Consider the following 21,708-nt stretch of genomic DNA (forward strand, 5'->3'; position numbering starts at 1 on the left):
ACGGCAGCTGGCCCAAGGCATCCACAAAGCTTGTAGCCAGGACTGTGGGTTTTGGTGGCTGGCTGGATCACTGTTCTGGTTGCCTGACAGCAATAGGGCATAATCTTTCTGCCCAGACTGGTGAAATAGAGACTGATCTGGTTGACAGCCCCCACTCCCACCCCCCAAATTAGTCAACTGCATTCTGAAAATGAAAACAGATAAAAAAGTAACCGATCAGCTGGAGGAATGAAACAGAGTAAGGTGAGGCAATAAGAATCACTTAGTTGTCAGAAATAGGAGATCATGAAGAATAATTGCGCAGGACCCTACTGTGTTCTGGGGGAAGAGAGGGAGGGAGGGACTGTGTGTGTGTGTGTGTGTGTGTGTGTGTGTGTGTAGATCTGTGCTTTGCAATAGGAAATGCTTTATTAGCTGGGAGTGGTGGAGAAAAGCCAAGCAGGAAGAGGCAGTAATAAGAAACATTTTTAACTTCTCCCACTTCCAGAGCTTGCCAAACCACTGCTTTCAGAGCGAGAGGGAAAGTGCAGAGGGGGCTGTAGAAAAGAATCCTGGCTCCTGCTCCCCATTTAATCAACCCTGCTTTCGATACGCCGGCCTCCCTGGGATACGCTTTGCCAGAAAGGAGATTCAGACTGAATCAGGGGACGCTGCGCCTTTAAAGTTGGAAAATTCAGGAAGGTTCGTACGGTCATCGGAAAGGAGACCCATGATTCTGTATCAGGCCAGGCATCTGAGAATGGTGAGGAGCTCCCCAGGGTGATCTAAATACATGCATCTGCTGGTGTTTTAAAAAAACAACACTTCAGACTTTGGTACCGAAGAAAACTTTTAGCCGAGGCCCGTTGAAAGCAGGAAGGCAGCAGGATACAGGACGTGCCTAAGCTTCACTCTCTTCCACCTACATAGACTTCTGGGTAAGTTGGATTCAATGTTTCTGACATTTTCATTTTTACTTGCGGGTTTTTTTTAAAAAAAAGAATCTGTCAAGCAAAACAGGAATTTCTAAGATCCGATCTTTAGGCACCAGGCCCCTCATAAAAGAATGGAGAAAAGATTGAAATGCATCACTACTGAAATCAAATTCCTAGCAGCATTTAGCATCTTCGGTTTTTTTCTAGCCTGGCTCTCAGACAGGACAGACCAGCTCCCTTGAGCTCCTCCACAAAACCAACTGACCATTGCAATGGACTCTTGTTGAGCTCAGCTCAGCTGGGGGATTATGGCGAAATCCTTGGGGGAAAACGTCGCAAGGACGATGCTAGACAGCAGCACCAATTTGCGGAGAAAAATCAAAACAGATGTTTCCAGGGGTGGGTTGAAATATTTCATTTGTGGGTCGTGGGAATCTGGGGGGGGGGTGCCAGACCTCTGGCAGTGAAAGCTGACCACAATAATAATTATGATTTCTTTTATTTATACCCCGCCCATCTGACTGGGTTTCCCCAGCCACTCTGGGTGGCTCCCAACAGAATATTTAAAACACAATAAGAGATCAAACATTTAAAACTTCCCTAAACACATGTCTTCTAAAAGTCAGATACAGTGGTACCTTTGGTTAAGTACAGTGGTGCCCCGCAAGACGAATGCCTCGCAAGACGGAAAACTCGCAAGACGAAAGGGTTTTCCGTTTGCAGAGGCGCTTCGCAAGACGAATTTCCCTATGGGCTTGCTTCGCAAGACGAAAATTGAGGGTTTTTTCCGCTCCAAAACCCCATTTCCTGAAGTGCTAAGCTGCTAAAAGCATTTTAGCAGCAAAACCGCTAATCCCTTAAGCCTTAAAAAGCCGTTTTTAGCCCTTAAACTGCCAATAGCGCTAATAGCGCTACTCCGCTAATGGGCTTGCTTCGCAAGACGAAAAAACCGCAAGACGAAAAGACTCGCGGAACGGATTCTTTTCGTCTTGCGAGGCACCACTGTACTTAATTCATTCCGGAGGTCCCTTCTTAACCTGAAACTGTTCTTAAGCTGAAGCACCACTTTAGCTAACAGGGCCTTCTGCTGCTGCTGCCGCGCCGCCAGAGCACGATTTCTGTTCTCATCCTGAAGCAAAGTTCTTAACCTGAAGCACGATTTCTGGGTTAGCGGAGTCTGTAACCTGAAGCATATGTAACCTGAAGCGTATGGAACCTGAGGTACCACTGTACTTGTTTATTTCCTTGATATCTGATGGGAGGGTGTTCCACAGGGCGGGCGCCACTACTGAGAAGGCCCTCTGCCTGGTTCCCTGTAACCTTACTTCTCGCAGTGAAGCCCTTGGAAGTGGACCCCAGGCTGAACGATGGTAGTGGAGATGCTCCTTCAGGTATAAGAGCAGCTGTAAGAGGATTTATGGCAGTGGTGGAGAATCTTGTGCCTTCCAGGTGTGTTTAGACAACAACACACATCGGCTTGGACCACTGGCCATGCTAGCTGGGCCTCATGGCAGTAGAGAGTCCAACAACACGTAGAGGGTCACTGGCTACCCCACCCCACTCCTGTGTTGTAGTGATTTTGTCTCTGCCTGCATCTGAAATTGATAGGCATGTCCGTTCAAAATCTATTTAGTGTGGCATTCTTGAACACAGCGAAAGGGCAACCTGACAAAGCAGAGGATACAACTTTATTAATCCAGGTAGTATAGAGAAATTCTAATTTCCTCAATGGCTGGTTCCTGAGGAAGCTACAGATTCCTGAAATTGTTAAGTCAGCTACCACTGCAGATGTCAGTCCTTGCACAGGATTCAAAAGCGGAAGTCCTTTTCAAAGGCTTCCACCTGCACAATGGGGCTATTCCCCCCTCTCCTCCCCCATGTGCCCCCCGCCCTAAAATTAGCTGGGGGCGGGGAAGGAGTCAGAAGAACCACCAGAACATTATGCAGGGAATGGAGAAGAGGATTGCTCCATCTGGCAATCAAACAATTGCCTTAGTGAGATGCTTAGTTCCTTCCATGTTGCAGGAAAACGGAGCTGAAAGGAGGAGGTTGCAGGAGGATGGTAGTGGGTGGGATAAGGGTTAAGCACCTCCCCCTCCACCTCCATTTTTCCACTCCAAATCATACCCTCCCCTTCTGCTTTTGCAACTGTTTGGCAAAGGCTCATATTCATAGGCCATGTTTTGCACCCCAATGTCTGGTTCCAGCTAGGAACAGACGAATCTATCAATTTTGCTTTCTCTCAGTTTTCCTATCTTAAGTTCCGCTCTCTGCATCTCCACACCAGTCTGCGAATTTATTTAAGTTTGCGAAAATTTGTTAGCATCACGGTGCAGATTTGCCCTAATAGTCACACCTTTGTGCAATTTTACCTAATACTGTGCGCATAACTTTTGTGAGCAAAAGCGAATCTCATTTTATTTCCATTCATGACAACAGAAACTATGCTGTGATTTACGTCAATTTCTAAAATGCAAAACTGCACATGCTCGGAGTATTTCTGCAAATCACATTTTCCTCGACCACTGGCCAGGCTGACTGGGGCTGATTAGAGTTGTAGGCCAACAACATCTGGAGAGACAGAAGCATCTGGTCTAACACATCAGGAATGTAGACACCCTTGTAAAGTGTGGAAGGGCGGGTGGAAATGTGAATTTTGTGCTTCACAACTAAAGTAATACACATGCCTATCTAAGGGGACCCCTGTAAGTCCATTGGATCAGATCAGTTTATTTGTACCTAGCTTCTCAAAACAAAAGTTTAGCAGTGTAAAAGTAGCACGAGAAGACATCAGGCCTATTGAAGGCTTTTCTATTCCCGCAGAAATTCTGGTTTTATAGTTTTATCTGGTTTTTATCTTTTTGCACCCTGCTTAGAGTTGATTATAATAAAATGGCATATAAATTGTTCAGATAAGTAAATAAAACTCAGACCTGAGCAAAACTATTGCAGTAAGCCCACAATTTGCATGCATTTAACTTGTGTGCATTTAGCTTTATGCGTGTGGCAAAAATTTGTAAAACAATTAAAAAGAGGGCAGAAAGGGTACAGGGTTCCAGGAAAAATGGGGTTTGGCTATACGCAGTGCTATTTTTCTAGAAAAAGAGGTGCCGTAACTCACCATGAACGCCTCTCTTGTTCTCTTATAATGGCAAAGGCCATTATAACCTGAAAGGTTGCCGGAACTGAGTTCCAGAGAGTTCCGGCTGAAGAAAAAGCCCTGACTATACGCGGTTTTGGCTTTAGATGCAATCCCCAGAACATAACCCCTGCATAAAATTCCAGATAAAATCAGAAACCAGGACAGCTTCTGTAAATCCGGGACAACCTCCCGAAAAAAGGGACATTTGGAGGGTTTGTAGAATTGTAACTGCACACACATACACTCATCTCGCAAAAGTGAACTATGAAAGTTTATTGTGCCGATTTCTGAGTTGTGTTGCTGTGCGGCCCAGACACAGGGAGCCTGATGTTGTTGAACTTGGATAAGCCACAATCAGTATTGTCAAAGGCAAGGGAAGATGGAAATTGGAGCCAACAGCATCTGAAACACAGCTTTCCGCAACTCAAAGGGTAAAAAATATACAGTGGTACCTCGTTTTACGAACTTAATCCGTTCCAATAGGTCCGTTCTTAAACTGAAACCGTTCTTAAACCAAGGCGTGCTTTGCCTAATGAGGCCTCCCGCCACCGGTGCCCTTCCACCATTTGGATTCCGTTTTTAGTCCGAGGTAAAATTCACAAACCGGGATGCTACTTCCAGTTTTACGGAGTTCGTAAACTGAATAGATTGTGAACAGCGCTGTTCTTAAACCGAGGTACCACTGTTCTTTTGAAATGTGTGGTGAGATTTTCATGCATTTTGTAAAAATTTTAGGAAGCCGGCTGAAATGACAATACCTGTGAGGTAAACTCTAGGTGTCCTCTTAGGCCACCTACATTTTTAGGGCACTATTATACCACTTTAAACAGTTGTGGCTTCTTCCCCCCAAATAATTCTGTGAGGTGTAGTTTTTTTTGGGTGCTGAGAATGGTTAAAGGTAAAGGGACCCCTGACCATTAGGTCCAGTCATGACCAACTCTGAGGTTGCGGCGCTCATCTCGCTTTCTTGGCCGAGGGAGCTGGCGTACAGCTTCCGGGTCATGTGGCCAGCATGACTAAGCCGCTTCTGGCGAACCAGAGCAGCGCATGGAAACGCCGTTTACCCTCCCGCCGGAGCGGTACCTATTTATCTACTTGCACTTTGACGTGCTTTCGAACTGCTAGGTTGGCAGGAGCAGGGACCAAGCAACGGGAGCTCACCCCGCCAACCTTCGAACCGCCAACCTTCTGATCGGCAAGTCCTAGGCTCTGTGTTTTAACAGAAGAGGGGCCTTCCAACAACTCTCAAGTACAACTCCCAGAATTGTTTGGGGGAAGCCATGACATGGCGGTTCGCTCACTGCGAGAAGCCAAGTTACAGGTAACCAGGCAGAGGGCCTTCTCGGTAGTGACGCCCTCCCTGTGGAACGCCCTCCCACCAGAAGTCAAAGAGAACAACAACTACCAGACTTTTAGAAGACATCTGAAGGCAGCCCTGTTTAGGGAAGCTTTTAATGTTTGATGTATTACAGTATTTTAATATTTTTTGGGAAGCCACCCAGAGTGGCTGGGGAAGCCCAGCCAGATGGGCGGGGTATAAATAATAAATTATTATTATTATTATTATTATTATTATTATTATTATTATTATTATTACTGTTTAAAGTGGCATTGTAGCACCTTAAAAGCATGGTATGGATGTGGCTTTAGATTGCGAATCTGTCACCCAGTTGTGTACTCTTCACTCCATCACAGGCACTCGGTTTTTAAAAAATAGCTGGTCACTGCAGGGAGGACTGCACCCGTGGGAAATTCTCCAGCCCCTAACCTTGAAACAAAGCCAAATATCATCCTTGAAGTCACACGCCCTGGCTTTTATTTATTTATTTATTTTAAAAAGGAACCAAGTCATGAGTACTATTTTGGCCTTCAAAAAGCAGAACCAACAAATGCGTTTGAGGTTTCCAGCCACAGAATGGTACTTGGCATTTACAGAGGACTTTTCTTCTTATCATCTTCTCAGCAATCCTTACAAAGATCCTACAATGAGTATTATACTTGTGACATATTACAGATTAGAATGGGGGCAAAAGCACCCAGCCCAGCAGCACGGGGGCAGATCGGGGGCTATATTGCTGACTTGGCTTGCCAACACCGTACACCACTTCTGTTAATAAAATAATAATAATAATAATTATTTATTTATTTATACCCCAGCCACTCTGGGCGGCTTCCAGCAGAATATTAAAATACAATAATCAATTAAACATTAAAAGCTTCCCTAAACAGGGCTGCCGTCAGATGTCTTCTCAAAGTCTGGTAGTTGTTTTTCTTTTCGACATCTGGTGGGAGGGTGTTCCACAGGGCAGGTGCCAATACCGAGAAGGCCCTCTGCCTGGTTCCCTGTAACTTGACTTCTCGCAGCGAGGGAACCGCCAGAAGGCCCTCGGCAATGGACCTCAGGGTCCAGGCAGAACAACGGGGGTGGAGACGCTCCTTCAGGTATTACCAAGAGGAAGAGGGGCAAAGCAGCAGGGTGCTTGCCAGAGTTTGGGCATAGCATCAGATTGGCTCTGCCATCGCACAATCCCCATTCTGAGCTCCTTGCTTCTTTGCCCCTCGGTTTCTCAGTACCTGGCAATGGCACACAGTGTTGGGGAGACAGGTCAGCGGCGCAGCTCCATCTGTACTACCTGCTACTGGATGGGCGTCCAGGCTGAGAGAGGGGCTTATTGAAGGGCACTCAGTGCCCTCAGCTAAGATCTGAACCATGGACGTCTAGCTCATACTATTATTATTATTATTATTATTATTATTATCATCATCATCATCATTATTTGAGTTTATATATTATATATATTTGAGGTATATACCTATACCTGGAGGTCTCAGGGCAGTTCACAGAAAAGATCACACCATATATAATCAGAATAAAAACAACACACCCCGGAAAACACCACATTTTAAAAGGGTATAGGATGTCAAATAGACATAGTTGTTAACTTTTCCCTTTTCTTGCGAGGAATCCTATTCGGAATAAGGGAATTTCCCTTTTAAAAAAGGGAAACGTTGACAGCTATGCAAACAGATCAACCAAAGGCCTGGTTAAAAAGAAGTTGCTGAATAACAACTTATCACTAAAGTGAAAACTATGGAGAGACCTGGTCTTAATAGAGATATTGGATTCCTGTCTCATTACATATGCTGATCATCTGCATACAATCCCTTGCTTTTTTCTGTAGGACTAATTGCAGTCATTAATAGTCCTCTACAGGTTTACCATACCCATTGAGTCAATCACCCATCTCCCACTACCCTCCTGAGAAAAACCCCACCCCACCCTTCCATGATATATAAGGGTCTGATGACTTCTGTTTCAGTGTATCTGAAGAAGTGTGCATGCACACGAAAGCTTATACCAAGAACAAACTTAGTTGGTCTCTAAGGTGCTACTGGACATTTTTTTAATAAATAAAAAAGACCAACCCGGCTACCTACCTGGTTAAAAAGAAACACTTTTGCCTGGCGCCTAAAGGTGTATGATGAAGGCACCAGGCAAACTTCCCTGGGGAGAGCATTCCACAGATGGGGAGCCACTGCCAAGAAGGTCCTGTTCTCGTGTTGCCCCCCTCCAGACCTCTCGAGGAGAAGGCACACGAAGGAGGGCCTCAGAAGATGATCTCAGGGTCTGGGTAGGTTCATATGGAAAGAGACGGTCCTTAAGGTATTGTGGTCCTGAGCCATTTAAGGCTTTATAGGTCAAAACCAGCACTTTGATTTGGGCCCGGAAACTAATTGGTAGCCAGTGCATTCGGACCAGGATCGGTGTAATATGCTCAAACCGTCTTGCTCCAGTGAGCAACCTGGCCACTGAATTCTGCACTAGCGGGAGTTTCTGAACCGTCTTCAGAGGCAGCCCTACATATAATGCATACTCTTAGCTTTTATGAAACACCAGCTGCGAAAGGTAGGAAGTTCAAGAACCCACGATAGGTGGTGTCTTGAGAGAAAAAGCCACAAAATGGTTGAAACCTGCCTGAACCTAAACAACAACAACAAAATGCAAAATCTCAAGGGCTGGCCCCAGATATTTTGTTGGAGGATGCGAAGCGCAAGATGGCTTCTCACTCACTCAGTTCACGTGCAAAAGGCAAAACCAGTTGACTGGCATTTGAATCTTACACTGACACCAGAAACAGGTCAGAGTCCTCCAGCCCACCAGGGGGCAGCAGCCTACCTCAAGAGATGCAGGGCGCTTGTTGCGCACAGGTCTGTCCAGTCCCTGTTCCTCCACATTGACTGCCTCCCTCTGCCTTATGGAAGGTTTGGCCTTCTAGGAAAAGAACCATAGCTCTATGGTAGATAACATGCTTGGTCCCAGGTTCAGTCCCTGCCATCTCCAGTTAAAAAAACCAAGTAGCACATGATGGGAGAGACCCTCTGTCTGCCTGAGAGACCCCAGAGAGTGCTGCTGGTGGTGGAGATAGCATTGAGCTAAATAGACAAACTGTCCCGATTTAAATCCAGTCTCTTCTAGACAACCTGTTTATGTAGTGAAATATACTTGGAGTCAAGTGTGAATTTCATGCTCTTTATTCAGCTCATAGTAGCAATGAATGAAACTTTCCTCAGAAAGTCTAGCTATATATACATTATTTACACAATGTGATTGGCTAATTCCGGGCTGCTCCTGCAGGCCAATCAGGTCGCTGATTCACTTCCACCTGGAGTTGGATTGGGTGGCTCCTGCGGACCAATCAGACTGTGGCATTCTGATCTAGGATTCATCTCAGTACATAACATGTAGCGTTCATTCTGATTTGTTTGTGGGGAGGTTATATGATGTTGTGTCAAGCATGTGTCATCCCACACTTTTTAGTGCATTTTCCCATCACTTGCCTTATAGCAAAATATGGGCATGGGTTTGGATATGTGCGTGGGTGGAGATTGATTGTTACACAAGAGTGCCAAGTCAACTTTCATTGTGCCGTCCGAATTATCCACTATGTGGCTGAATCCCAACAGCGACAAAGGTACAAAGAGGAGGTCTTGTGAGTGCGGAAATTGGGATCCGTTCCCGTAAGCAAGCTGGCAAGCAGGAAATGTGGCTTACGAGGAAGCCTGCCAAATTCTGCCTGTGGTGGAGCAACCGTGCAATTGCTTCACCATGTGGCCGGCTCACAAGCCTCAAACCGCAATGACCGCTGCAGTTTTTCTGGTGTGTGGCTTCAGTGCACCCTGAAGGAGACCACATCAGCACATGCCAAATGTTAGCACCCGTTCCATTCAGCAGCAAAATCCTGCACTGGCAGCAAGTTCCGACTTGTATAATCAGTTCCACTTCCTGCTCAGCTTCATGTCATTTTAGGGGTTTTTAAATGTCAAAAACGATGACCGTACGATGAGCCCTGCTGAATTGGAACAAGGGTCATTCTAGTCCAACACCCTGCGTCCCGTGCAATGGCCAACCAGATATCTCTGGAAAGCTCACAGGCAGGGCATGAGGGCAATAATAGCCCTCTCCTGCTTTTGTTCCCAATAACTGGCCTTCAGAGGCATACTGAATTGGGGGGGTTTCATTTACCTGTCAGGGACATGGGTGCATAGCTGTCAAGTGTCCCTTATTTGGCGGGAAAGTCCCTTATCCCAGCGCCGTGTCCCGCTGCTGTCCCTTATTGATGATGTCCCTTAAATTTCCCGGGTTTCAAAGGAAGCAGCTCCTCTCACTCCCTGCCTGCCGGCCAGGGAGGAGGGAGGCTCCAACTGTGTTGCTTGGCTGCGTTGCTCACCCAATAAGAAGTCTAAGAAGGACTGCGGGGTGGAGCTTGCATGCCTTGTGCCGATCAAATCGGCCATGTTGCCTGGGGACTCGCCTTTGCTCAGCGCTTCCCAGCGGAGAGGTAACAGTGGTTTTCCTTGAGGCTTGAGGCTTCGCTTGACTGCTGGCTGGGCTTTCTGCCTTTGGCTCGGAGGGGCTCAGAAGTTGAACATACCTGTCTTCGGAAAACCCCTTATTTTGGCTGCTGATCCCTTATTTTCGAGGCTGCTAGTCCCTTATTTTCAAATCTGTAAGTTGACAGCTATGCACGGGTGGCACTGTCGTCTAAACCACAGAGCCTAGGGCTTGCCAATCGGAAGGTCGGCGGTTCAAATCCCCGCGACGGGGTGAGCTCCTGTTGTTCGGTCCCAGCTCCTGCCCACCTAGCAGATCAAAAGCACGTCAAAGTGCAAGTAGATAAATAGGTACCGCTCTGGCGGGAAGATAAACGGTGTTTCCGTGTGCTGCTCTGGTTCGCCAGAAGCGGCTTAGTCATGCTGGCCACATGACCCGGAAGCTGTCTGCAGACAAACGCCGGCGCCCTTGGCCTATAGAGCGAGATGGGCATGCAACCCCAGAGTCATCCGCGACTGGAGCTAACGGTCAGGGGTACCTTTACCTTTACCTTTATTTACCTGTCATGACCAAGAAGAACCTTTGGCAGAGCTATACTCCATGCATTTGTCTAGTGACCAAAAATACAGGTATTTGGTTCCCATTAGCATGCAATAGATGACTGGGATTATGAGATAGATAGATGATAGATAGATAGATGATAGATAGATAGATAGATAGATAGATAGATAGATAGATGATAGATAGATGATAGATATATAGATGATAGATAGATAGATGATAGATGATAGATAGATAGATATAGATGAGAGATAGATAGACCATTAAAGTGATGCTTTGGCAATCCATTCAAAAGCTCTTAAGTGCACACGCATACTTTTCACCTTTCTCCTCCTCTGTACATGGGCTGTAAAAGAGATGCGGGTGGCGCTGTGGGTTAAACCAGGGAGCCTAGGGCCTGCAGATCAGAAGGTCGGCGGTTTGAATCCCCGCAACTGGGTGAGCTCCCATTGCTCAGTCCCTGCTCCTGCCAACTTAGCAGTCTGAAAGCACGCTACTGCAAGTAGATCAGGCATGTCCAAAGTCCATTTCAGGGGCCTAATCCGGCCTGCCAGTCGGTTTAATCCAGCCCCGTGGCAGTTTATTTCCTGGGGTAAAAAACCTCCACAATTTCAACCCTAAAAAAAGGCTCAACAACTTTGGGGTAAAATCATAAAAAAGCTCAACAACTTCAATCCTAAAAAAGGATTTTGTGGGCCCTTTGATTGGCCCTCACGGCCCTTCACTTCATCAAATCTTGCCCTCTTTGAAAAAAGTTTGGACACCACTGAAGTAGATAAATAGGTACCGCTGCGTCGGGAAGGTAAACGGCATTCCTGTGCGCTCTGGTTTCCGTCATGGTGTCCCGTTGTGCCAGAAGCGGTTTAGTCATGCCAGCTACATGACCCGGAAAGCTGTTTGTGGACAAACACCGGCTCCCTCGGCCTGAAAGCAAGATGAACGCCACAACCCTATAGTCGCCTTTGACTGGACTTAACTGTCCAGGGGTCCTTTACCTTTTTAAATGGGCTGCGATGGAGCCGATTTATAGAAATGCTCGATTTGACGATTCCCTGGTCTCATCCAAGAAGGATCTGGAGAGCAGTAGACACAAGAAGGCGCCTCTTTGGCGCATCCTCCAGGGACTTCGATGCAGACAGTGTCTATGAGAACTAGAGATCAGGCCAGTTGTGAAATGACGAGGTCACAAGGTTCCCCATCTCGGACAGAAAAATCTGGGATTCAGCAGCTGGAGCAAAGGCAATGCTGAAGTGTTGTAGCTGTCGGGCTGTCCAAGAGGATGAAAATGAGCAGAAATTGAGAACAGAGTGGGAGGAAAGATGATAGACAGAAAATGTCTCTATTGAGCATCCAGTCTGATTTGTCAGCGGGGCAGTTGTACGACAATGAGTATTTATCCTGATTTATGTTTACATACATTCCCATTAATCATTTGTTCCTCCCACACTTACCAGGCCGCAAAAAGACCAATTCTCTTTTAAAGTGGATTTGTTGTGCTGGGGAAACAGAGCCCTTTAATCCATAATTGCCTGTGCAAAGCTCTGGTATGCACCTGAATCTTGCAAAAAGAGTCACAGTCTGGAGGTACTCTTGAGCGATGGAGAAATGCATTCAAAGGTGTGGAATGAACTAATTGTTATAACTGTACTGCTGCAAAAAGATCAAATGGATGCTCATGGTTGTATAACCAGTGCTATTTTTTAAAGAAAAAGAGGTGCCAGAACTCACCATGAATGCCTCCCTTGTCCTCTTATAACATACCCTCCAACATTTCTCTTCTGAAAATATGGATGGCCTAAGGCAGGCATGAGGGACGCGGGTGGCGCTGTGGGTTAAACCACAGAACCTAGGACTTGCTGATCAGAAGGTCGGCGGTTCAAATCCCCGCAACGGGTGAGCTCCCGTTGCTCGGTCCCTGCTCCTGCCAACCTAGCAGTTCGAAAGCATGTCAAAGTGCAAGTAGATAAATAGGTATCACTCCGACGGGAAGGTAAATGGTGTTTCCGTGCGCTGCTCTGGTTCGCCAGAAGTGGTTTAGTCATGCTGGCCACATGATCCGGAAGCTGTACGCCGGCTCCATTGGCCAATAAAGCGAGATGAGTGCCATAACCCCAGAGTCGGTCACGACTGGACCTAATGGTCAGGGGTCCCTTTACCTTTACCTTTAAGGCAGGCATGAGCAAAGTCCATTTCCGGGGTCTAATTTGGCCCGCTGGTTCGTTTAATCCAGCCCCTGTGACAGTTTATTTCCTGGGGTAAAATCCATAAAAATCTCCACAACTTCAACCCTAAAAGAAGGTCAGCAACCTCAATCCTAAAAAAAAGCTCAACAACTTTGTGGTTAAATCCCCCAAAACTCAACAACTTCAATCCTAAAAATAGGTCAACAACTTTGGTGGGCCCTCATGCATGTTCACTTCATCAAATCTGGCCCTCTTTGAAAAAAGTTTGGACACCCCTGGCCTAAGGAAAATCGGGACATTCTGGGATCAAATCAGAAACCAGGGCTGCTTTTGTAAATCTGGGACTGTCCCTAGAAAATAGGGACACTTGGAAGGTCTGTTATAATGGCAATGGTGCCCACCTGAGAGGTGCCGGAACTGTGTTCCTGCAAGTTCCGGCTGAAAAAAGCCCTGTGTATAACCTCCATTCAAACAAACCACAACACTGCATGTGGAATTGGACAAACTAACAGGAAGGATCCAAAACCAGCAAGACCAGAAGTTTACAGAAGACTGGAGTAAATTTACGGACTATCTGAAAAGTATTTGTGATGATCAGATGACATTTGTAGGTTTGCAAGAAGTTCTGTGAGGAGTAATATTAGAAATATTGTAAAAATGGAAAAAGAGAGATGATATGTTAAAAGATTTAATGGCAATATTAAGTTAAGAAAGGCAGGATTAAGACAGAGGATTATCAGAGGTGCTGATGGAAGTCCAAATAAGAATGTATCTGTGATAAACTGTGAGGTATGTTTTATAATTTTGTAAGCTAAAAACCAATAAAATATAAAAAAACAAGAACAAACAAACCACAACAAATGCTCAATCTAACCTCTGTATATGCTTTGGACAAGCAAATCAAGGTGCATGCTCAGTAAAGAGGTTGTCTGGAGGAGCCCAAAGGCTGAAATGGGGGGGGGGGGCGTTGTGCTAGAAAAGAGAGGGGGGGACCAGCTCTCGATACAGACTTCTGATTTGCAAGGAGCCAACATTCCCTCTGCACAGGATCTTGATCTTAGTCTTCCTTTCTGATATCACTATTTACAGGCCAATGTTCTCTGAGCTTTAGCCTCAACTTCCCCTCCACCGGCAAAAACAAAGCAAGCTGTTTCTGGGGGAGTTGCTATTCTTCCAAGGCTGGAGCCATGCAGCATATGCCTTTCTCTGATAGATCTTTGCAGACTGGTCCCTTTGCTTGCCTATCTCCCTTTCCACCCCCAAACATCAAGGACAGAATCTAAACAATCTTGATTCCTGTCCGGGCTGCAACGCCCTGGCTACACACTGGAATTCTTGAATAGCAGGAAGCTGAGTGGTGACTTGTTTATGCTAGGAATTTGTGGGCGACGCAGGACAAGAACGGTCTCAGACTCCCAGGACCCAAATTTTGCCTGTATTGACGAAGGGGAAGCTTGCAGGAATTGGAAGGGGCATGGGTGAGGTCAAGACTCCCAGAGGTTTAGTTTGGCAAGAGTTTCTGTTTCACAAGGAAATGAACAAACAAGCAATCCAAAAATACAAAACAGAAAAGCCCACCCAACCGCCTTCCCACTCCTGTCTCTTCAGTGGAGCAGCTGGAACATTTCTGGATTCCTGCAAAGAGTATTTTTATGTTAGCGATAAGCCTGCGACAAAACCCCTGAGTCCCTGAAATCAACAGCTGGCCTCAGCTCATGGAGATACAGAAGGGACAGCTTGGAGCACAGCCAGGCAGCGTAGCACGAAAAAGAATCCAATCGCACAACAGCGCAGGATGAACTCAGCATCCTTTGAGGCCAGATCTTTCCAAGAAGCAAAATTAGAAACCCTTCTCTCCTTTAAAAACAACAAAAGTGGAAACCAGTGCAGTGGTACCTGGAGTCAAACGGAATCCGTTCCGGAAGTCCGTTCAACTTCCAAAACCAAGGTGCAGCTTTCGATTGGCTGCAGGAAGCTCCTGCAGCCAATCAGAAGCTGTGGAAGCCCGGTCGGACGTTCGGGTTCCAAAGAACGTTCGCAAACCGGAACACCGGTTCGCAGCATTTGGGAGCCAAAACGTTGTTTGGGATCCAAGGTACGACTGTATACCCACAATTGCAGCTCAGAAACGCTCCCCATGTGATGGGCAGGTTTTCTAATTTAGCACACCATCATCTCCAGATAGGGTTTCATCATGAAGAGTCAGTGAATAGAAGACAGTGGCTGCTCAAAAGCCTGCCTTCTCTTTGCAGACCTGCAGAATAGCTCCCTGCCCAACACCTTTGTGCTAAACATGAACGACGAGAAGTGCTGTTCTCATTTGGACAAGACATCCTGTTCTCTGAAGGATGCCTTCTTGCTTCTAATAGTGACCTGATTCTTCTGGTTAACTGTGCTGGCATCCTCTAGTCCCCCACAGCACTGCAGTCTGCCTTCAGCCAGCCTGCCCAAGATGGAGCCCGCTCTTCCTTTTTCCTTCTTCCTAGAACACTCCCTAAAAACTCTCTTGTCCTGTCACCTCATACCCTGCCAACCTTCCAAACTCCCAGTCTCTGTTCACACCTCAAGGCAAGGGGGAAGGAGAGTTCTCTTGCATTGCTAGTGGCTCTCAAAGGCCCTGTATTTTTTTCGTAGTGGTCCTAGCTTGGCCAGGTCATTTTGCATAGGCTTGCTCAGGAATTCCTCTGCACCTTGTCTTTCTCTTTTCATATCCCAAATAATCAAAATCCTACCATTTATTAATTTCTAGGATTTAGGGGGTACCACCCCCAAATCTATAAGTATGCAGTCGTACTTTGGAAGTCAAACAGAATCTGTTCCGGAAGTCCATTTGACTTCCAAAACGTTTGGAAACCAAAGCGCAGCTTCTGATTGGCTGCAGGAAGCTCCTGCAGCCAAGTGGAAGCTGAAGAAGCCCCATCAGACGTTTGGCTACCAAAAATAGTTCGCAAACTGGAACAGTCATTTCCGTGTCTGGGAGCCAAAATGTTCACCTTGCAAGGTGTTTGGGATCCAAGGTACGACTGTATAACTCTATGGTCAGTGTTCCCCATCAGTTCAACAACACTCAACTTCGCACACCAGGTCCTGAGAGATGAAGACTGTGGTCACCTCCCCTTCGTTCAGTTCCATGCCCCAGATGTTCTAGAGCAGACATCTGAAGATAGCCCTGTTTAGGAAAGCTTTTAATGTTTCATGTATTACTGTATTTTAATATTTGGTTGGAAGCTGCCCTGAGTGGCTGGGGAAGTCCAGCCAGATGGGCGGGGTATAAATATATTATTATTATTATTATTATTATTATTATTATTATTATTGAATACATTTAAAAATAGGTAAATGTATAAATCTCAATGTAGCATATCTTTGGTGAGACAAATGCTGTTATCCTATGTGTCTGAAATCTTCTTCCATGATCCCCTTCCTTAACTCATTCTGCCCTTTTTGTAGAGAAAATGCGGCAAAGAGCTATCGCTGGCCTTTTCGTGGCCATCATGAGCCTGCCAAGAAACATCGAGGCGGCCGGAGGAAAAGGTGAGTGGGAGACAACTGTGTCAGGCAGAGTGGGGAGAGGCACAGATTTTGGCATCAGGCCCTCTTGCAAAAACAGCTGTTTGCCAAAGAGGCAGCTGTTTCTTAGAGACACTTAGCTTCAGGACTAGGCCCCACTAGCTACTCAGCTAGTTCCGCCACCGAGTATGGAGGATTGAACACATCTGTCAATTTACGTTGCTTCCAGTTTGTAATTTTTCCTGTCTAAAGTTGTGTTTTCCACATTTCCACATCAGTTCCACCCCCCCCCCCAAAAAAAAGCTTATGCATTATGGCTGCATAACTAGCAGCTTATTTCAAGTCAATTGTCATTAAAGAAATAAATCATATTTCGTTTATAAACTTCCCTACTCAATTTTACATTTCTGTATCAGTTTGTGATTTTTAAATTGAAAGACCATAACTGTTTTAGCGCAGATGTCTCCTAATAGATGCCTTTTTGAACTCAAGTTTTCCTGTTTTACACATTCTTCCAAACAATCTTCCCAATGTATTTCATATGCCATTTTTACTAATGTGTATGCATTTTATGCACACTTTCCCTGAATTTTCACGTTTTTGTACACGTAATTTGGCTGGGGAACAGCATCCCAAAATTCAGAGAAATATAGATTTCAAAGGCTAGCTGTGATTCAGTTTGCGCATCTTGTTTTGGAAAATACAAATCAGGTAGGTTTGTGGCAAAATCTGAACCACGTTTCTCCATCATCCTTACTGGGCAGGGAAGAATCAAAGGCTCAAACATCAGGGGGAAACACTGTCCTTCTTTTGTCTTCCTGCAGATCTGCTGAACTGTGTGTGTGAACATCCAAACTGTCTCAATAGCACTTGTACAGGGAAGCTGTGTTTTGTGAGCAAGCATCTGACCGAGGGGGTAATGATCCACAAGAAAGGGTGCTTTCAATCCATGTCTGAGTTCTGCAGAGGCTCCCATACGACAAAAACTGCCATCATATGTTGCTCAACCGACATGTGTAATTTGAATCGCACCATCCAGTTACCAGGTACAGCTATGCTTTCTCTTGCAGGGACCTAGCCTCGAGGATTATTACATAGCTGTCAACCGTCCCTTATTTGGCGGGAAAGTCCCTTATCCCAGCGCTGTGTCCCGCTGCTGTCCCCTGTTGATGATGTCCCTTAAATTTCCCGGGTTTCAAAGGAAGCAGCTCCTCTCTTTCCCTCCCTGCCGGCCAGGGAGGAGGGAGGCTCCAACTGCGTTGCTCACCCAATAAGGAGTCTAAGAATGACTGGGGGGTGGAGCTTGCATGCCTTGTGCCGATCAAATCGGCTGCGTTGCCTGGGGACTCGCCTTTGCTCAGCGCTTCCCAGCGGAGAGGTGACGGTGGTTTCCCTTGCTGCATCCCCTTTGCCGGGTTGCTGCGCTGTGGGAACCACCTCTTGAGGCTTTGTTTGGCTACTGGCTGGGCTTTCTGCCTTTGGCTCGGAGGGGCTCAGAAGTTGAACATACCTGTGTTGGGAAAATCCCTTATTTTGGCTCCTGATCCCTTATTTTCGAGGCTGCTGGTCCCTTATTTTCAAGTCTGTAAGTTGACAGCTATGGATTATTATTAGCTCCCATAGGTAGGAGATCCCACAGGTAGCAGCTGGATTGCCATTTGATTGGAGTGAATGTCTGTCGCCCATTGAAGGTGGGGAGCAGGAAAAAAAACTTAAACACATAGCAGAGTTTCCAAAAAATAGACAAAGAGGTAATTGTACTTCATCCAGCAGAACTTTACAGATACTGAAGGGAAATGAACATAATGGTCACAAATCCAGTACATTCCGGATTGGCATGGTCCATAAAAATCCAGTTGCAGCAAAAAACAATAAAACTTATAAATTGATAATAAGACTTAACCTTAACACTAAGCATACAGAACAGAACACCAGAACAAAGAGGTAGAAAGTGAATGAGCCCCGTGCTTCTCCTGGTCTTGCTATTATAGTCAGTACGACCTTGACAGAAACATAACAGAACCAATTTAAACCAGCTATCTACAGCTTAGGGACGCGGGTGGCGCTGTGGGTAAAAGCCTCAGCGCCTAGGGCTTGCCGATCGAAAGGTCGGCGGTTCGAATCCCCGCGGCAGGGTGCGCTCCCGTCGCTCGGTCCCAGCGCCTGCCAACCTAGGAGTTCGAAAGCACTCTCGGGTGCAAGTAGATAAATAGGGACCGCTTACTAGCGGGAAGGTAAACGGCGTTTCCGTGTGCGGCTCTGGCTCGCCAGAGCAGCGATGTCATGCTGGCCACGTGACCCGGAAGTGTCTTCGGACAGCGCTGGCTCCCGGCCTCTTGAGTGAGATGGGCGCACAACCCTAGAGTCTGTCAAGACTGGCCCGTACGGGCAGGGGTACCTTTACCTTTTTATCTACAGCTTCCCAGAGAAATAACCCATCAGAAACTTCTTCCTGTTTCTCTCACGTAGAAATAAACCTTCTAGAACAGTGCTAAACTAATCAGAATAGGAAAGATCTCTACATATCAGATCAATACTTTCTGTACTAGGATGTAAGGAAGGGGAAGGTACATTTTACCACATGTGGTGGGATTACAAGATTATTATTTTTTTAAAAGGGAAATTATATACAGGGTGAGTCTTTTAAAAGAGGCCCCATGGAACATGTGTACTCTGTATCCACGGGGCCTCTTTTAAAGGACTCACCCTGTACAATGAATTGAAAAAAAATGTTTAAAATAACATTTGTTTTTAAAAAAACCAGAAGCTTTTTTTGTTAGCTATTTTAGGACAAGTGTTGTCGAAAGAAAAACGGACACTATATATGTATGCTACAACAGCGGCAAGAATATTAATGGCACAAAACTAGAAGGCCAGAAAGGATGCAGGTGGCGCTGTGGGTTAAACCACAGAGCCTAGGGCTTGCCAATCAGAAGGTCGGCAGTTTGAATCCCCGCGACAGTGTGAACTCCCGTTGCTCGGTCCCTGCTCCTGCCAAACCAGCAATTCAAAAGCATGAAGTGCAAGTAGATAAATAGGTACCACTCCGGCAGGAAGGTAAACGGCGTTTCCGTGCACTGCTCTGGTTCACCAGAAGCGGCATAGTCATGCTGGCCACCTGATCCGGAAACTGTACGCCATCTCCCTCAGCCAATAAAGGAGATGAGCGCTGCAACCCCAGATTCAGTCACGACTGGACCTAATGGTCAGGGGTCCCTTTACCTTTACCTTTACCTTTACCTTTAGAAGACCAGAAAAGTACCATCAAAAGAACAAGGGCAAGAAAAGTTGATGAGCCATGCAGAGTTAGCAAAGTTAACGGACAAATTGCGTGAAAAGGACAATAGTGATTTTGAAAAAGAATGGGAGCCCTTTACAATATATTTGCAGAAACAACAACAAAAATGGACTCGTTGGCAGGATTTAAATAAACAGTTACCATTTTATTCATAGAGGACAAGAAGTATAACAATATGATAACACAGTATTATATACAAACAGCAGAATGTATCATTTGATGTAATAAACCAGAAATGGAAGCTGAGGGAAGTCAACAGGGAGGGGGGGTGGATTTGAAAATGAATATTTTGTAGTGATATTGGATATTTGTTATGAGAAAAGAAAATCAATTTTAAAAATTATTTTGAAATAATACTTTCTGTACTAAGAAATGAATAGTGACAATGCCAAGGGGACTCCTCACCATTAGAGAAGCGACAATAACTGAGTTCAGTTCCTTTCTTTCCAACCAGGTGAAGAAAATCAGCCTGAAGAAGAGAGTCCTTCTCTGAAGAACCTTCTCCTGATGACCCTGGTCCCCCTCTTTGCTTTTCTGCTTCTCGCTGCGTTGGTGGGGCTGTCTGTATGGAAGGTGTTCCAGAGCCGGCAGAGACGGATACGGTTGAGGCCTGATGATCTGGAGGACATGGATTTCATACTGAAGCCATCCACGCTTGGTGACAGTACCTTAAAAGTAAGTACAGTCATACCTCGGGTTACAGACGCTTCACGTTGCGCTTTTTTAGGTTACGGACACGTCAAAACCCAGAACTACCAGAACGGGTTACCTCCGAGTTTCGGCGGTCGCACATGCGCAGAAGCGCTAAATCGCTCTTTGTGCATGCGCCGAATTGCAACCCGCGCGTGCGCAGATGCGTTGCTTGACGTCACAGAGTTCTACAGCGCCGATTTTTGAAATCGGCATTCTAGAGTAGAGCTTGTTTGGGACGAGAAAGGCAGGTATTGAAAGCATTGAAATGATTCTCATGATTATGATTATTTGATTCTTTATGCAATTTCAGCCATAGATCTCTGGGTGGTCCTATGATAAAAGTGCATTGAATACGGCTTGGTAGATCGTTGTTAGCTGTTGCCATTTCCCTGAAGTGTGTCTCACTTGCCGCCCCTCTGTGTGTCACTGCTTGTTTCAAATTGCATTTAGAACCTGCTGAACGATGACTGCACCACCGGGAGCGGCTCTGGGCTCCCCTTCCTCGTCCAAAGAACCGTCGCTCGGCAGATCAGCCTGGTTGAATGTGTCGGTAAGCAGCAAGAAACCCGGTGTGCAAATTGTCACCAACCGAGAACTTCCTAGTGTGTGTGAAAACAGGATCATATTTTCCAGCTCTCTCCTAAACTCTGGACTCTCGAGCCATTCCTTTGCTCAGCATTGTGTGGAATTGCCATCACAAATAGCAAGCCCAAGAAAGGTGGTGTTGTTCACACAGATTGTGCATCCAGTCCAGAGCCAGTGTGGTGTAGTGGTTAAGAGCGGTAGTCTCGTAATCTGGGGAACTGGGTTCGCGTCTCCGCTCCTCCACATGCAGCTGCTGGGTGACCTTGGGCCAGTCACACTTCTTTGAAGTCTCTCAGCCCCACTCACCTCACAGAGTGTTTGTTGTGGGGGAGGAAGGGAAAGGAGAATGTGAGCCGCTTTGAGACTCCTTAAAGGGAGTGAAAGGCGGGATATCAAATCCAAACTCTTCTTCTTCTTCTGTTTAGGGAAGTTTTTAAAGTTGGACGTTTTGTCGCTTTATTGTTATTATTATTAATATTCTGTTGGGAGCTGCCCAGAGTGGCTGAGGAAACCCAGCCAGATGAGCAGGGTAAAAATAATTTTATTATTATTATTATTATTATTATTATTATTATTATTACCCACTCATCCAACTGGATCCTAACCTTAAAGGTGAACTTAATTTGTTCATGTGTTCAAGGATGTTTTTTTTTTAAAAGCAAACATTTTGAAAACAGTTCAAAAAACTCTTCCAGGGACTGCAGGGAAGAGACACGAGTTGCTGTCATCACAGTTGGGCTTCTATGCTTTTTACAGTGACTGAACTGGTATCTTCAGAACCACTTTATCCATCACTCATTTTGAGTGAGGAAAAATTGCATGTGTATTGACAGCAATAAGGAATCTTCTAAACGTTGTCTGTCTCTCATGCTCAGTTATGCAACTGACACCCTTCCAGTTTTCGGTTGGGGACAGAAAATCCCATGCTCAAAGCCCAGATCCAATTAGCACAGTTGATATGACCACACCTTGTGCCGGCCTGTGGTTTT

At 45.9% G+C, this 21,708-nt stretch overlaps 1 protein-coding gene across 3 annotated transcripts in view; it reads left to right on the forward strand.

The window, feature by feature from the left end:
- The first annotated feature begins 383 nt into the window (after nucleotides 1–383).
- The window catches only part of ACVRL1 (activin A receptor like type 1), a 50,419-nt gene continuing 29,094 nt past the window's right edge, over nucleotides 384–21,708 (forward strand). For all 3 annotated transcript variants that reach the window (XR_014508039.1, XR_014508040.1, XM_083427668.1), the window contains exons 1-5: nucleotides 384–917; nucleotides 16,084–16,167; nucleotides 16,968–17,189; nucleotides 19,896–20,116; nucleotides 20,585–20,684. Coding sequence is in view for 1 of the 3 variants with exons in the window: in XM_083427668.1 (XP_083283794.1) it covers nucleotides 16,089–16,167; nucleotides 16,968–17,189; nucleotides 19,896–20,116; nucleotides 20,585–20,684 (622 nt within the window). In the remaining 2 variants the exon portion in view is untranslated. The remainder of the gene's footprint in view (nucleotides 918–16,083; nucleotides 16,168–16,967; nucleotides 17,190–19,895; nucleotides 20,117–20,584; nucleotides 20,685–21,708) is intronic.

Source organism: Podarcis tiliguerta (genome assembly GCF_965153285.1).
Source record: "Podarcis tiliguerta genome assembly, chromosome: 2".
NCBI classification, from domain to species: Eukaryota; Metazoa; Chordata; class Lepidosauria; order Squamata; family Lacertidae; genus Podarcis; species Podarcis tiliguerta.